The sequence below is a fragment of the Patiria miniata genome, unplaced genomic scaffold (genome assembly GCF_015706575.1).
Source record: "Patiria miniata isolate m_02_andy unplaced genomic scaffold, ASM1570657v1 HiC_scaffold_27, whole genome shotgun sequence".
NCBI lineage: Eukaryota > Metazoa > Echinodermata > Asteroidea > Valvatida > Asterinidae > Patiria > Patiria miniata.
In genome coordinates this window covers 3,500,166-3,517,361 of record NW_024037066.1, presented here as the reverse complement: position 1 = coordinate 3,517,361, position 17,196 = coordinate 3,500,166, and the positions used below count along the sequence as shown (strand labels likewise).

Sequence of the window (17,196 nt, the reverse complement as noted above, 5' to 3'; positions counted from 1 at the left end):
AACAAAAAATGACCGAACTGTGTCTGGAGCATATACAGCTTTATGGACTGGAGGCGCTTTGCGCCATGCCCCTTCCCAACCGATACGTCATGATCCATGACGAATGAACCATTGTGACTAAAAAGGAATGGGTTTGTACAAATGTTAATTTATGCAAAGGAAATATCCGAAGTCAAACCGATTATATATTTTTTTATTGCACATGGCTGTACGTCACGGAAACTTGACAATGGAACCCCTTCAGCATTTAAGACAAGGATCGTGATAAAACACGATCCAAATGCCAGTCGGGTCTGCAGGAACGTGTTTCGAATGTAAAGTGCGCGACACACACAAGCCGATTCTTTTTGGCAAACGGATGTGTGTGTAAAGGCTCGCTGAAATCTCGCGAGATAAAAACGGAATCTCGTCAAACTAATTATGAGCTAGTCGACAGAGGATGTGTATGTTCGATGGGTTTTTATTATTATTTGTAATCTGGGTTAAGCTTAAGCATAAAAGTGGGAATGCATCTATATATATTAAAAAAGATCGTGACATCAAATTCACGCTTCATCATTAACAACGGTTAATGAGATTTTGTAATGGTTTGCTAATGCAAACGTTTCTGGGGTTATTTTGAATAGATGAAAAACAATAGAAATATTTAAAAAGACATTAAATTGAAGTGGATTTTCATATTTTGCTGGTAATTTGTGTTTATGAAAAATGCAGGTAGGCTTCATTTTGTGTTATCATAGTTTATCATCCATTTCACGCTAATTGTGATGGAATTTAATGTGGGCGTGGCTGTTATAGGCGTTAAGGGGTCGGTTTGTTTTTTAAAAGGTACTGCTCTCTAAAATTTAAGTTCGCATGTTTATATTTTAACTAATCCCACTCTGTGATGAGGTTATGCTAAGGACACGAAACAGGATAAAATTCTACTTAATCTATGGAATTTTTTCCCCATTTCTGTACCTACACCAGAAATTCAGGAATAACTTTGTTTTGCATCATTTAAGGTTTCCACTAAGGATACTGGAACACAGAATTCTCTCAAAAACGATCCGCGGAATAATAAAACAGCTCACGGACTATAGACCGCATGGTTTGACTGAATGTTCAACAGCTCTAGGGCTTATGCATACTTGTCTGTCCCGGCCAAAAATGTCAGGACCCGGGCCAGACGTGATCCATTATCCATGTGAGACTCCGAGTTTCAGGCGCGTTTTCTGATAACCATGACAACGAGTAAGGAACTACCTCGCTACGTGGGCGTCTGTAAACACTGACACTTTGCACAAATTGCTAACATCAAGTGCTAATTTCATGGTGACGCTGAGCACAGAAGTGATTATGCTTAGCATAAACAGATTACCAGCCAACTTTCCTTTCATGTACATGTATATTGCTTTTGACTGGTACCCTGAAAATTTTCTCTAAGCACAAAACAGTGCTGTACCGTATGTTCTGATAAGCATTTACACGAAATTGGCCAAGGCTCTGCTGCTTGTATTAACCCCAAATAACGTTTTTTGTCTTCACGAGACAGAACGTTCTGGAACACCGAGAACAAAGCGGGGTCATTTTAAAGGCCAAGTAAAAAACAAACTACCAGTTGATCGTCCGGGGTTTTTTTTTTCAAAAAGAGGAAAATGAGGGCCTTTTTATTTTTTTTAATATTTTTTTAAATGAAAAATAGGCTAAAATAGCCATATTAAGCTTACACGATATGCGCCTTAACTGATAGTTCCTGGTAGTTGTTTATGCGCCTTAAAAAGGAGGAGGCCCTTTTTATCTGATAGTTCCAGGTAGTTGTCTACTAGTTGATGACCACTAAACCTTCTTAAAGTGCTTATTGAACATTAGTGAAGCTATTAGAAGCATCTGGACTTCTGGAATATCTTTTTAATAAAATTATGCCTGAAATTAAAAAAAACCCCAAAAACTGATGCAGCCTCAAAAAAAGAAGCGGGCGGGGACGATCAACTGGTATTTTTGTTTACTTGGCCCAAATGGGCGTTCAGATGAATTCTTTTTGAAACATCTGAGTTTTTGAGTCGAAATGTCACTGATGTTCGTTGTGACGGAATCTCTGTGTGTTCACTGCTTCAGCCTTTTGTTGACAAAAGGGTCACAATATTTGTCTTTAAACGCTCGTGTTAAACTGAAGTTACCAAAAGCTGACAGGCAGGTATTTACTTGTAGCTTTTTTGTTGGTGTGAAAATAACTGTATATTGTCAAAGTGATGGACAATTCTTTTCCAAATTCCTTTCCGTAAGATACATCGAATATACTGACGAATATAGAACATTACATCCTTGATATCTTTAGTTCCAATATCGTTGGTCAATGTTTTAATGTAAATAGAATATAAAAGTACCAAATAAGCATGAATATTATGAAATGACAACATACAAATATTATGAGCGTGTTAGCATATGCACGCAAACAAAAAGTGAAAACACGGACAAACATATACTAAATATGGAGAAATTAGGGTCAAAATGCCAGTCTTTAAGAAAAAATGTCTTTGACTAACGCCAGGAAAAATTAATATTTCATTCAAAATACATCTAGGCCTATTTGGAGTCAATAATCAAAAGCGATCATATGACAAAATGACAGTCTTATAAGTTTGGACAGAATGCGAATTTGAAGAAGAAAAAAAAATAACGCCCGAGGACAAAAAACACCTAATCCATGCCAAACACAAACAGCTGTGATGTGTGTGAGGACATCTCCATAACGATCGGTGTGCCAGTATATGTGGGCCATTGTCCCTCTGTACGTGAAAACAAAAAACAATGGGGCATTATTTAATAAACAACTACAATAAATCGGTAAATGCCTTCCGCATGGATGAACGTATTCGTGGGTGATATGAAACGACCTCGACGTACGTACATGTACGTGACGTAGGTTTAATATAGCTACACGTCGAGTCTGTACCGGCAATTATTAACTGCGTTATATAATTAGTTCGGTACCGGAATTTCAGATGACTACAATTCAACTCAAAGTCAAACATGAATGCCAGGACTTTGGTACGAGTATCCCACAAACCATTACAGGTGTTTGACCAATCATTATTTCTCTATTTATTTTAACCACGCCCACTAGGAAGTCAAGTTGGCGCAGTCTTACTTTTGTTTGCAATTTCATGTGGCAACGGTTCGAATCAACTGAGTGCACTGAATGATCGTATCGTGTGGTTTCTTACTTTCCCTTTTTTGGAAAGCGTATTTTTTTTTTCAGAATCAACTCGACGAGTCTTTACTCCTTTACTTTAAAGAGACATTTCCTTTTGTCACAACACACTTATCTTAATTGCAACGTAGGGTCAAAATATTACTATAAATTAATCTATGAACGGAAATATCCTTCCTGCCATAACAATTCATGTCATCTTTGCATGGAAATATAATAATTATTTTTGTCTCAATAATTCATCCTTCTGTCTTTGTAAGTCAATTAGAATATTTTTAAAACGTTTCGAGCTCTGAACTGTTTTGGGAAAACCTGTATCGTTTTCAACCTAGCAGTACGAAAGTATAAAAGAAACATGTGTCACTGCATTTCAACAGTGAATGAAAAACAAAGGGCCTAACGTATCTCTGAAAGTTTCTTGAAGATAATGCTTGCCACAATATCTGAAACGTTGTTTTATAGTTTAGTTAAGAGCTTATTTATTTGTCAGAAAAACAATTATAGTAAGTGTAATTACAAACCTAAAACAACGAAATTAAGTTTGAAGGATTTTTTTTTAATTTAAAGGTGACAATGTCGTTGGTATGAGAAGTGCAGTCACACGTCTGGAAGGTCAGTACATTCTAATTATTCGAAGTCAGATGAAATGATGATCAGTTTCCAGTGAATAACTTTTTACGGAAAGGCCTCGCCAGTAAGTACTTCTACTGGTATGGACAACGTGAGGAAAATGACAACTGGAATGCAGTACCATTTTACAATCTTGCATCACTAATTTTAAAAATCTTTTTTGTCATATGTGTCTAGACTGTTGCACAACATGTAAAGCGTATGCCTATAAAAATGTAGCAGTCGATCCATGAATATTAACAACACCAGCACTCGCTTTTTTGCAAAACTTATCTATAGAATCTACCTAAGGCCAAACAAAAAATAATACATGTAGTTCTGCTTCCGGTTTCCCTACCTACCCTATTCTGACAGCCCCTACCCTAATTTTTTTATTGGAAAAATGAGAAAAAAACACACCAAAAACCATCAATTTCTACCTTTTACCCTTGACTACCCGCAGACGCCTCCATATGATCATACACACAAAAAATTGGCAAAAAAAAATTATTTCCCTACCTACCTACCCTATTTTGATATGCCATGTAATCGGAAGCAGAACTATTTTTTGGGGCCTAAATACTCTGCACAATGGTCTTTTTTCCCATCTCATTTATATTTGGACACCCCAGTCCAGATATACAGCTAATTAAATGAAAGGACTTGAACTCCAAGTTGGGCCACTTTTCAGATTATCTGGTATCTATAAATGAAAGGCATTCAAATACCAAGAACGTGTGTGAATGCCTTTCATTAGAGACCAGAAAATCTGACAAGTGGCCCAAACAGATACTGACAGTCTTTCCAAGCTTTGCTGTAACTTTTAAACAAAAGGTCCAAATCACACAGAACAAAAAACACCGTCCAGTGTTTAACACTCTTATCATCTCATGGTAATTTTTTTACACCCCCTAAACAGATTAAGTTTCCTCTGAAAAAAAATGTTGTTAGACTGCTACATATTTTGAGACACGTCACACCCTGTACATTTGTTCGGAGTAATTTCATTATGACGGAGCATTTCTGGAATAATATTTTCTCTTCATGATCTTCAACCTGTCTGGTATATATATTTACAGGTGTATATATATCAAACATCACGATAACTTTCTCTATATTTAATGCTGTTATTTTGAAGGACAAAAATAATAGTTGGAAAAAATGTAACAGTGTTTAGAAATTAGAAGTGTATGTACGGGGAAAAAATGTAACTTCTGCGCTGAAGCAGAAAAGCAATGATTTGATTTCAAGGTTTTGCCCCTTTATTCGTAGTTTTTCAATCAATTTCTATCTCATACAAGTAATAAATCTTATTGAATAAATTTCCTTTTTTTCTGTTACGACGTGTGGTTACTTTTCTTGTAGCATAGGAGAGAAGTAACCCATCGATTACACTTCAACTTTTACAAACTTTTAACATTTGTCTTTTTTAAACGTATGCTTGAGGACCTAAATTGATGCCAGTTTTCAAAACCAACTCCAAAAATGGACCTTTCAACTGATATACTTGTCGGCTGTCTAGTATTACTTTTCTACGTGTGTTCAGAACATGTTGAATATATTATACACTATTTGGTTGCCGTAATAATGGATGTCCATGAAAGCAAATTACGTGAGTTATCAACCGGATAAAGTTACTAAACAGCGCTGGAAAACCAACCCGTAAGAGAGGAGTCTAACTGCACTGGGCACGTCAGGATAACATATGTTCGAAATTCTGCGATATTTCTGACAAACGTTTCATTTAATAAAAAATGTCATATTTTAGACCATGTTCAAATTATTGTTGTAATATGGTCCTGCTGTAGTTTGGTATAGATATCAATGATGCACGCTGACTACAACTGTTAACCTCGCACACATGTCAATATTATGAATACAGTTGTAAAGAAATGATATTTGAGTTGAAATACCAGATGTTATTGATATATCAACACAATATCTCTATAACTTCATGGCAACATGTCTCGATTCTCGAAACATGATCAAGATCTTTCATGGATCACAATTATATGTTTTCTTTCTGGCGATATTGATTAACAGAAAAGACTGATGTTTCAAACAATTGGGGATGTTGATTGTAAGAGGTTTCATACTTGGCACGAAACATAAATTTAAAAGTGGGAGTTGTGAAAAATTAAAATGAAAACGAAACTCACAGTTTTGGTTGCATTTTCAGTTGAGGTTTACTTTTGAAAAATTTGCATTGTAATTTCAATTAGGTCTAGTACCATGCTCCTTTGATGTAGAATACAACACTACGTAGCACACCTCTATTCTGCAGTTAAAGATGCTATTGAGAGAAGTTTGATATTAAAAACCACAGGCCTAACCGTCTTTAAGTGGCATAAGCCTCTTTAATAGACATCTGACTGGAGACCAAAAAAGGATTTTTTCTTGATAATGCACATTTCAAGTGTAAAAAAAGTTACAAACTGATAGGCGCAAACATTTTCATATCGAAATATGATTCCACAAATCGTTAACCAATATTTCTGTACTGCTGTGTTAACTCTGCAAAAAAATCTCAAGATATATTCAAAGGGCACGTGGCACATATTGTCTTGGTTGTCTCAAATTGAAATGATTCCCGAGATATAATTTTATGAGTACAGAAAATTATGGTACATGCATGCGTTTTTGGTTCTTTGGCATTATTATAGTCAGGACACGGGTTGAATGGATCTCCAATACTCTCTGAATTCCAAAGAGTGAACATTCACTCCATTCGAGTGAAGATTCACTCCCACAGTCGGAAACTAGGGACTAGACGTTTTAGAGTGAAATTTCTTCAATCTTAAAGATCGAGTTTTCACTCGAGCTTCGACAGAAGTGGTTCTTTTTCAGACTTTTTCAATCAAAAATGAGAGTGATTTTCACTCTAAAACGTCTAGTCCCTAATATCAGCCTTTGGAATTTAGAGAGTAGTAACAAAATAACACCCAGCTAGATTATAGACAAATGGAGGAATTATAAAAAGTGGACAATGAGGTCACTCTCCCATTCTGGATTAGATGGGGTTGAAAGATTACCAGTTACATAAAAAATAAATGTCAAGTACCCTATCTTTGATTGTAATTTTCGATTTTACTTACCAAGTAAACGCAGGGCTTCATTGATTCCCTCATTATAGCATTGGGAATTAAGATTATGAATTGCAATCAAAAGGATATGGCCACTCTGTCAACCACTTGGCACATCTTCTGATGAAGTTCTGCTCGCTGAAGATGAACAAGGATCTATTGCTTCTCATGATGGACAGAAAGAAGCCGGAAGGTCCTTTGTGCTTCTTCCCGGAGCTGCCCCCTTTACCTGCCCCGGTGTGTGCCGGCGATGTGCCATCGCCTCCAAAGCCGGCTATATCCAAGGCATCGGAAAACGGTGAGGTGGGTCCTGAGGAGAGGGCGGCCATTCTGTGGATATCAAAGTGAAGATGGGGACGATAAGGAGGGCAGAGTTACCAACCAGGAAGGACTAAAGTTGGATATTGTCATCTTGGGTAATACATCACATCGTGTTGATGGTGCCATGCACAGACTTCAAAATGTGCTTATGCTGCGGCGGCATAGCCTGGGGAGGTGTCAAGATGTTTCAGTCTTATTATAATAATTCACACGGGGTTTTCTCGCGGTGTGCTCAACACGGCAGTATAGTGTTCTGCTTTTGTATTATCCAGAGACCGTCCTGCAATCCACACATACGCATACTTCACACTGTCAACTGCGCGACTTCTATTGGTATGTTATTCCTTCGGCCATGGTCGGAGCGTAAATTACATTTCAATTTGCCAGCAATCGTTTGTCCGTCCACACAGCCCACACCATAACGATACATAACATGATGCCGTACATGACATATCCTACCTTCCTATAACCTTTACGTCAATATATGTCCCTGTTCAGTGATATCACCATTATTTCACAGGCGCGCACCTAATATGCGAGAGTCTCTATACATATTTATAAGCAAATTTATGCGGGTGGAACCATCATCATCATCAACATCATCATCATCATCTTCTTCATCCAGTCAATATGGTAATGCGATGTTGGCGGTTGCAGCCTAGGCATCAGACACAACCTGCCTTTATGTTAATATCGCTGAGAACACTATAGGGCCACCATGCACACGGGCTGGATTAATAACATACTGCCGCGGTGCGAGGCGAGATATGTAACACCCATCACACTTCCATATGCGTGTGTTATCCTACGGTGTAGGTAGCCACTTGCTATCTACTGAAGAACGAGGTGAACACGTCGCGTTCATGTTATGCATCAATATGGCAATAATGTGGACTGAGTTAATTTTTAGATTTTTGCGTTCAATATACATGTCTGTTCTAGAGTCGCTTTGCATCATAAATATTAATGTAGGCATACAACGTCCTTTTATTCCGGAAAACACAAACTCCATAAATAGAATGATCGACTATAATATACATACAGGGAACAAGACGAGTATAAGCCGAGAACTTATCAAGAAATTCGCTTTCAGAAATACCCATTTAGAATTGTTGTAGCAAACGAATTGTTTCGCAGCACTTCATATTTTCATTTTAGTCAAACTTATTTATGAAATCATGACCTTTCAAGCATTTAATTATCTCGGTGCAAAACAATTCTTGTCAGCTGTGCTGTGCATTACGTTAAAGCATAAACTGAAAGAACGAGAAAGATATCGCTGCACGATAGTTTATAATTTAAATTCCTTTAAGCGGGTACTTTTTTATTTCAAATTCTTTCCGAAATTGTTTTATTCGCACCCAGTATTATGCAATATCAGATACGTCTCTTCTCGTAAGAGCTGTAAATTCACTGTGTTTTAATCCAATTGCTTTGCGTGACAAGCATTTGCAGATCAATACCAAAAAATAATCAATTGCAATCTATTTTATAGTTGTGTGACAAGTTGGAACATTTTGAATGATTTTAAGTTGTGAAAATTAAGATCTAAACAAAACAAAAGTGCAACTGAGATGACAAAGGTTAAAAGAATGGCTTCTGATAAGAAATAAATACAACATGAAAATTGCAATTCGCTTTGAAAGAGTCCAATTGTAAATCCTGTTCGACTACGAAAATGTTTCTTTAGAGAAATAAAACAAAGGCGAATGAATAAGCCTGCACGGTTGAATATTACACAAATGTCAAAGTTCGTTTTTATGTCTGGCCCGTCAACTACGACATCCCGGCAACCCAAATTTCTACAATATACATGACAGTTGTATTTGAAACATAAAAACAATAGCTTTCTCGTCATATTATGACAACATGGAAAATTTGAATATAATTTGGTGAGGAGCGTATTGCATTACGTGCTTTCACGCAACAAGGTCTATTTATAGAAGTGTGTGTTTGGCGCAAGGCTCTGGTCACCTTTACGCAATGGCTGGCTAGAACCTCACGCGAGAACACCTGTTTTTACAGAACCTAATTACAGACACTGCCCATTGTTCAAGTATAGTCCGAGTAAAGATTCGATCCCATCAATTATTCCTTCTGTCTTGAATAATTGTAACTCGGAGGAGTTGTTACCTGTCAATATATATATACATCTGCTGCTCGACATCTGCAGATTATGTGGCAGAGATTACAGAAATTCAATTGCAATTTGCAATTTTCAAAAGTGAAATTATTTGTATTTCTGGCTTGTGTTTCTGTGTCAGCCCTTATGCATGAAAGGGCAAAAACCAATATTGAATATACATCACCCGACGCAAATTCCATCTTATGAGAAAATCTGGTCTGAAATTTCACAGCGGAAAAGTACAGACATTGTTTTAATATGTACCTCCACGCATCCTAAAGTGCACACTTTTTAGGTTCGACAGACAGACAGACGTAAGTGGTGAGCTCTTTAACGAATTAATGTACACATTAACGGGATGTGGGTAAAGTATATAGACGCAGTAAACATGACAGGTTTTGCCGCCCGTTAGCGCAGGCGCTTCATAATCAATACTTGCGTCCATATATGAGGGCGCTCTTCCTTTTTTTTCCGGGACCCTTGCTTATTAATTATGATTAAAAGAGGATTATTTTCGTGACAACATCATGTTAGAATGCGGTAGATTGTTCAAAGGTAGGTTTTTTGGTGACAGTGGTTCTGCGGTTTAAGAACTCTAATTTCAAACTTAAGCACGGCTGTGTTGTTCAAACGGTGCTCCACAATTCGTCATTGAAAATTCTTTTTCAGCAGATGGGAAAATTTAAAAATCACCTGATTGATTTTTTTTGCCTATACCACTATTCTATATGACACTAATTTTCCTCCAAAATTATCTGTTGAAACTGCTTAACACGCTGTAGTTGTTTCGATGAATTGTTTCGACATTAATTTTGATTTAAGCAATAAACAAAACTGTGAATACAATTTTGCGATCGGAAGCAGAGAAGCTGTCCACGTGAGTGAAGAGCGGTAAGTGTCATGACAAACCAAGCCTCACCGGCATCCCAGAGAGATAATTGACTTCAAGTAGCCACCCTTTGGACAGGAATCTGATGTCTTCGTCCTTTGACTGAACCCTACCAACAAAATCTCTCACTCAATAATCGCGGGAAAATTGCCGTGCGGCTTCCTTTTTCTATTTCGAGCAGACATTTTGGGTGGGAATTGCCCGCTCGGAAAGACGAGCCAATGCAAAATAATTAAACGGATTCTCTGACCGGGCATTACTGGAGGTTCTGACCGGGGACAAAGCTGCTGGGGTCCCCATGTGAACCGATAGCCTGCGACCCTGGGGAAATTTGTCCGTAAAGCGGACTTCTACTCACGGAGGTAAGTCTTCATCGGACGAGAGGTCACTAGACGAAGCTACTGTTGCAGCCATGATCCGTGTAGTCGAATCCAAGACGGCCGCCCATAGACTCCCGATCCCAACCTCAGATGTATCCTCCTCGTGAACCATTTTATTTTCGACAGTTTTCACTTGATACAAGAAAAAAAGGTTCTAAATCGTACTACAAAGAGCTCGCAAATTTGATGTCTCAGTTAACAGTACATGTTTGACAAAAGTGCGATGCAATTCAGCGCCTTCTCCATCTCTGAAAGATTTTTCATGCTATACTGAAGCAGAAAGGTCAATTATGCTATAGGTGTCTTGCGATGTGAGTCAAGTTGATCCGAGTTGCTGAGATTTTGTTTCCTCTCACATGTTGCCAATTCCAAGATCGTCCTGCTCTGCCACAGTCATGCGCATTATCTGGTAAAGAAGTTACCAAAATAATGTGGCGGTAAACCTGTGCCGGCTGGTAGCAAAATGTTGAACCCTGAATCTGATTATAGGTAAAATAAATGAAGAGTAGACGAATTTTTTTCCGGGCTACATCAGAAATGAAAGTATCTTCATGGTTGACTCCGCATACACTCGTGTAATACAGGATGACCGCTGTTGATGCTAGGTACGGATAAGTATTCAAAACTCAATGATGTTCGGCACCCTCAATGCAGTTATCTATCAGACGATTCGCACATGGAAGAAACACACCACAAAGTTCAAAGAAAGCAATCCAGTTCAAGTGAGCAGATGAGTACAGAACTCAGAATAATGATCCGGAATAATGCATAATCAAAGTTGAATAACACCAATATGCTGCATCATGGATGTCTTTTGGCAGGGTACCTGACTAGTCGATTATATTCAGCATTGACGAAGTACCTGGTGGTGCTAGGACCCCTTCAATAGGGTCACAGGTGTAGCCGACCTGTATTTGGGCCGCGGATTTTGGGCACACACACAATTCTTTTGTCATCGTATTTAGAAGTGGTGAGTAAACTTGTTCCATGACAACTGTGTGTACACAACGGGAGTGGAATAAGAGGCAAACACTGACATCATCACAGAAGAGATTTTAGGTTATTATATGACTAGTGTGAGATGAAATTCAATAAAAAGTTGTGTTGAAGCTTATGACAAAGATAATGGGGAAAACGAAAAATGCACAATATATTGTGCCCCCTTCGGGAATTGATTTAACAGTTTTATGTAATTTTCAAACAGTGGCAAAATGCAGATAGAATACTCAAGAAAATTTGTAGTCATATACATCAGCGATTAATTTGAGGGTGTTATAAATAAGTCTGACGTCATATTTCTTTCTCAACAAATATTAGTGATCGGTGGGGGCGCTGTACCACGCTGTGATATGAGATTGCGCGACGTGTTTTGTACATAACATATCTCCCGTTATATAAGAAGAATTGAAGATCAACATAGCGAAACTAAATTCAAGAAAAAAAGGCATAGGCCCTTAATCCCAAATGATGCAGCATTTGAACATTTCACGCCTCTCAAGGGAAGGACGGAATAACCTGCAAGGACAACGGCTAAGAGAAGGAGGCCACGGAATGAGGCAGTGACGGAGGTCAGTAATATCTTTAGAAACATGTAATGTTTTCCAAGATCCATGCTCTAATTTCATCACACATCGATAGCACGTCTGGCGGCCAGGTTTTAAGCGACGGATCTAGGTTATTGAATACTGTTGATAGACGGGTGGGGGAAAAAATAGATTATCTCAGCAATACACCGACTGGTGCAAGTCTGTTATTACAGCAACCGTGGGAAAATCAACTGAAGAAACGACTGGTGCGACTCTACCTTTGAAAATGGCAGAAGCAAGACGAGGTTTGAATATTAACGAATCAAAGTGGGCAACAAATAACTGGAAACAAATAAGCTGGGTAAAGTCTGCTGTCATGCAAGACAATAATAACACCATAATTGGTTGTCATGTCGTGTACCCAAAAGGGCATCATCACAGATCAATACAAAATGGGTCACAGGTCGAGGGCATCAGACTTTATTGGTGACGGACGCCATTTTGATTCTGCAAATTTGACAACTTAATGCAGGTAATAAACAAAGCCTGAAGGATGACAATTATACTGTACAGACGAGACAAAAAGCGCCATTCTTCTTCTTTGAATAAAATCCGTTTCCTTTCGTATCATACACTCAGTAATTCAATGTCATGTAACAATCAATCCTCCGTCAGAAACGACAGATTTAACAGATGACTTGCTCTGCTGTGTTTTTTTTCATCCATTTTAGTCACAAAATGCACGAACAAGCTCCATGGATGCACAGTCTATACTACTGGGAAATTGCCACTGTTGCCATGGCAACAAAATGCAAAGCTGGTTAGAACGACATAATCTATTTTCAGAATTCGTGGCTCAGTGCCGTGGACTCGTAAATATAATGAACTCCGGCGGTACGTATCTTTCTGGTTTGGAAATAGGGACGACTAAAACGAAATTGTATTTGTGACAAACTGGACACAAAACAGTAGATTGCATGTTTTTGGGGGTATGAAAACATAACTTTCAGCTAAACAGCCAGATGTTGACGGTAGTGTATTTCATTAAGTAAATATTCACAATAAAATGTGGAAACTATCAAACAGAAACGTCTGGACATTTTAGAACAAATAAAGACGTCATGTCACGGAAACTAGGACTCCAGAAATTTGACTACTTTTTTTCTAAAAAAAGAAATACATAAAGAGTTGAAAATGTCCCGCATTAAAATTCACAAGGTCTACGGCGAAAACACTTCACTTCAATCTTGACAAATGCCGAAGCTTAGATCAGCGTATAAACAATGACTCCAGGCTATTAATAAAAACACCGATTTTTTTCAACATAATAGTTTTTTTCTGTGCATTACCGCCGCAGACTCACTCGTTTGTGTGGTCAATTATGATGAAAATAATAGTTCGGCGGTACGAGCCTTTTCCTAGTTCTGCATCATGAGCAACAATTTGATGCTTATCAATATAATTGCTTTTTTGAGTATTGGCAAACGAAATGTTATCAGGTCTTGGGTTTCTTCATGGCGTTGTATGCACATTTTAGCATATCTTACACTCTAAGAACTGTGTTTAGCAATTAAACACAATCTTGCTATCACTTTGTAAACATGTTTAGAAGCTAAATATTATCTGCCGATTTCCTAAGCATCAATATTCAATTGCTAAACACTATATGCATCCTTACAGTAAACATGTTTATAGTATTTAAACATGTTTACAAACTGATGGCAAGAGAGTGTTAAGAGAAGTGTCTAATTGCTACATACAGTTTTTGCAGTGTATTATTGATACTATTATTTCATTTCTGGAAATGAAACTAAGACTATCTTAAAAGCGACCTATAGGCACTGTAGCTCGCAAGACTAAAGAAACCCATAGAGAGAAAGATGAGAAGAAATTACAGTTGAGAGGTGGGAGGAAAAACCCAAGAACAATATTCTTGGGAAAACCCATGGAATCGAATCGAAATCCAATGCACATGTGGACCAGGGCAGGAATCGAACCGGGGCCATAGAGGTGGAAGGCGAGGAACGAACCAATGCGTCAACCTGACTCCATATACTTCATGAATAATTGTTGTTAAACTCGGTCTAATTATTGTGAGTAACACTTGTTATTATGACGTCATCATTCCAAGAACAGCAGCAGTGTTTGGCGACCAGGCAATTTTGCGCAATGAAAACTGAAACAATCTCAATGAAACCTTCAACAAATTGAGACCTTTCACTTGTTAAATCTAAACTTCAATTTCGTCGATTTCAATACTGTATATCTCAAAATCATTCAAACTAATGCATGCCCGTCACATGCATTTCTTCTTTCAAGGTTTTAATATTAAAACTCGTTGTCAGCCAATATTGATCACCAATATTATAACCTCAACAAAGTCAAACTCAATGTGACATTTACTTCGATAATTTTTAACTTGATGCAGCTGCTGCACCACGCCTCCTTGTCCTTTTACGCCCGTCACAGGGTGCTGAACACGAGGACACATTGCTTTACAACACCATTATCAAATGTCAACGTTATTACGTGCATTCGTCATTGAGAGTTTATTATCTTTAGGATTTTTTTTTAATTGGGCCCTGGTTTTTGTTTCCATTTTTATGACACCATCACTCATAATGCGTATTTATAGCCTGGCGTTGCTAAATTAACTTTTTTCGTATTAAAAAAAGAAAAGAAAATCGAACACTGAATGTAATTCAACGTTTCATTTTAAAGTCTTTGTCATGCGATTTGCAATTGAATTTGTGATCCAACTTAATGCAGTCATATTTTATGGGATTCTTTGCCTAAATTTGGAATTCGTTTCTTAATTAGTCTTGCTTCCCACTGTATTGCGCGATGGCCTCCTCTTTTGGAGGCCGTAGGGAGCTTATTATGCATTGCATGCAGTCAAGCGGAACTAGGATGAAGCCAGTGTAGTGAATAAGACATGAACCGTCTCCACGCTTGACTGAGCAGCTAGGCTTGCGGTGGGGAGGGGGGGGGGGGTGTTTGCTGAGGCAGCAGTTAGGGCATCATCGCAACCGCGTCTTATCAGACTACTCCGCATCCTGGACGACACTTTCAAGGGGCTATAACCACCTGAGAGCCTTCTGGATTTCCTGGCCAACGGTGCTGCTTTTTTTTTAATCGGAAGGAAAGAACAAGACTTGGATCTGGGGGATGTTTTTATTCCCCTCGTAATTTTATTAATTTGTAATCGAGCAGGTTGACCGTGCGTTGTCATATATAGAATGCCCGAGTGACATCTTTCAGTCAGTGTATGATAATCATCATCTGCACAATACCTTTTGTCAGTTCATCAAGAAATACAAGTTTTATCAGTGAGATAAAATTGAATTTTAATGTCAAATTAAATGCCAAGTGGATGTCAAAACGTATACAGTTTCAAACTAAATTTTTAATATTGAAAAGTTGTAAATGAAATTGAAACCTGTTTCGTGTTGTCCTTAGTCATATTTATGCAAATTAGCACATCGCCAATAGGACCAAGAAAATACCGTCATTTTCATCCAAACAATAACTGCGTATACAAAATTGACAATGTAAACATCTTTAATGTTTACACGTCTGTGCAAAATTCGAAATTCACACCGACCATCATGTAAATATTGACACACACGAAGAATACCCATATATATACGTAGGCCTATATTGACATATTTCGATATGATAATTTCGAAGACAGAACAAATAGACGACTATATGGCAATACATATTTGTGCATTTCGTTTCTCAGGCAACCGGATAAGTACAGCTTAAATTCAATTAAATACCAATGTTTAATCTGTGGCATGGTAACACAGAATATGTAACCATTTCATGTTCAGGGGTTATCTCAACAATTGTAGGCTGTATATATTCAAAATCAATGTTTAAAATATATTGTTTATATTTCGCCCTTAGAAGCATTTTGTTCAATCGCATATTTCTATTTTGGGAGCATCAATGAACATTTCCCATAAATGATATTACTGTGAGCTTCAATATATAATACAGAGTGCATCCATTACAGGACTATGGGACCTGCGATATTAGAATCGCACGTTAAACATTTGATTAGTCTGGAATCATTCAAACAAGATTAACATAACATTTTTCTTGAAGCGAACATTTTGGTGAGAATACGTTGACCTATGGGTGGGAGCGGCCTTGCAATATAATCGCACTCACAATTCAGACTACGACAGTCTTGCCCGAATCATGGCGCTGTAAAAAAGAACATTGTCCGAATCTATATACATTTACATAAAATCTGGAATTTCTACGGCGAGAATTGACGAACGTATACTTACGATTTCTGCAGAACCCTATTCGTGTGATCATCATTGCGTAATTTATCGAAATCCATGATTCCCTTGTCAAGAGAAAAACCGCCGATTTTTTTTTCACCGCGATGTAAGGTGGGGATTGTCTCCCGTCCAGAAATGTTTTACCAAGGCAACCGATCCCTCAAACATGGTTCATGGCGTCGTTTTCCCGCCCAAAACTGTTGCATATCGTCTGCGCACTGGTTTGTTCCTCCCTCACTCCATTTTGACGGACGCAGTCGATAAATATCGGTGTCTTTTTATGATATTATTTCGTCCACAAAACTCCGAACATTTCGTTTTCATAAATTTCGAGCGTTTATAGACAGAATCGTTGAGTGTCTTCTCCAGCTGCGTCTGGGCGCAATGCTCAGCTTTACCAGAAATTGATCGTGCTGTACCGTCAGCGCTCTGGGAAAAAAAATCATCCGTCGCTGGTAGCCTGCAGGTGTGGCGTGCTACCGTAATAAGCTGGAAACCAACGACAGAGTCAACGTTCAAAATGCAGCCAATTTTAATATGTCGGCTGTGCCATGCGGACTGGTACGACTCGCCATCAGTGGTATATATCAATTGATGTGCATAACGAAGACACTGCTTAATTATTCCATCCCGGTGTGCCGTAGACTCTATTGTATTGTCAATATTTTATTCATCGTGGATTGAAGAGCTGAGGGAGTCAAAATGAAAGGTTTTTCTTCTTTGTGTAAAAATGACTCAAGGTATAATAACAGTTACGGCCTTAGGAATTCAC

At 38.1% G+C, this 17,196-nt stretch overlaps 1 protein-coding gene across 18 annotated transcripts in view; it reads right to left on the bottom strand.

Annotated features, from left to right (window-relative positions):
* Positions 1-16,806, bottom strand: part of LOC119734356 (voltage-dependent calcium channel type A subunit alpha-1-like) — a 121,704-nt gene extending 104,898 nt beyond the window's left edge. For 6 of the 18 annotated variants that reach the window (XM_038207824.1, XM_038207835.1, XM_038207830.1 and 3 more), the window contains exons 1-2: positions 10,579-11,394; positions 6,976-7,215 (exon numbers count right to left, since the gene is read on the bottom strand). In XM_038207824.1, coding sequence (XP_038063752.1) covers positions 6,976-7,215; positions 10,579-10,712 — 374 coding nt within the window. In that variant the 5' untranslated portion in view covers positions 10,713-11,394. Of the gene's footprint in view, positions 1-6,975; positions 7,216-10,578; positions 11,397-16,427 lie in introns of those variants that run through there. The other 12 variants (XM_038207825.1, XM_038207827.1, XM_038207838.1 and 9 more) reach the window with 7 other exon arrangements.
* Positions 16,807-17,196: the final 390 nt, after the last annotated feature.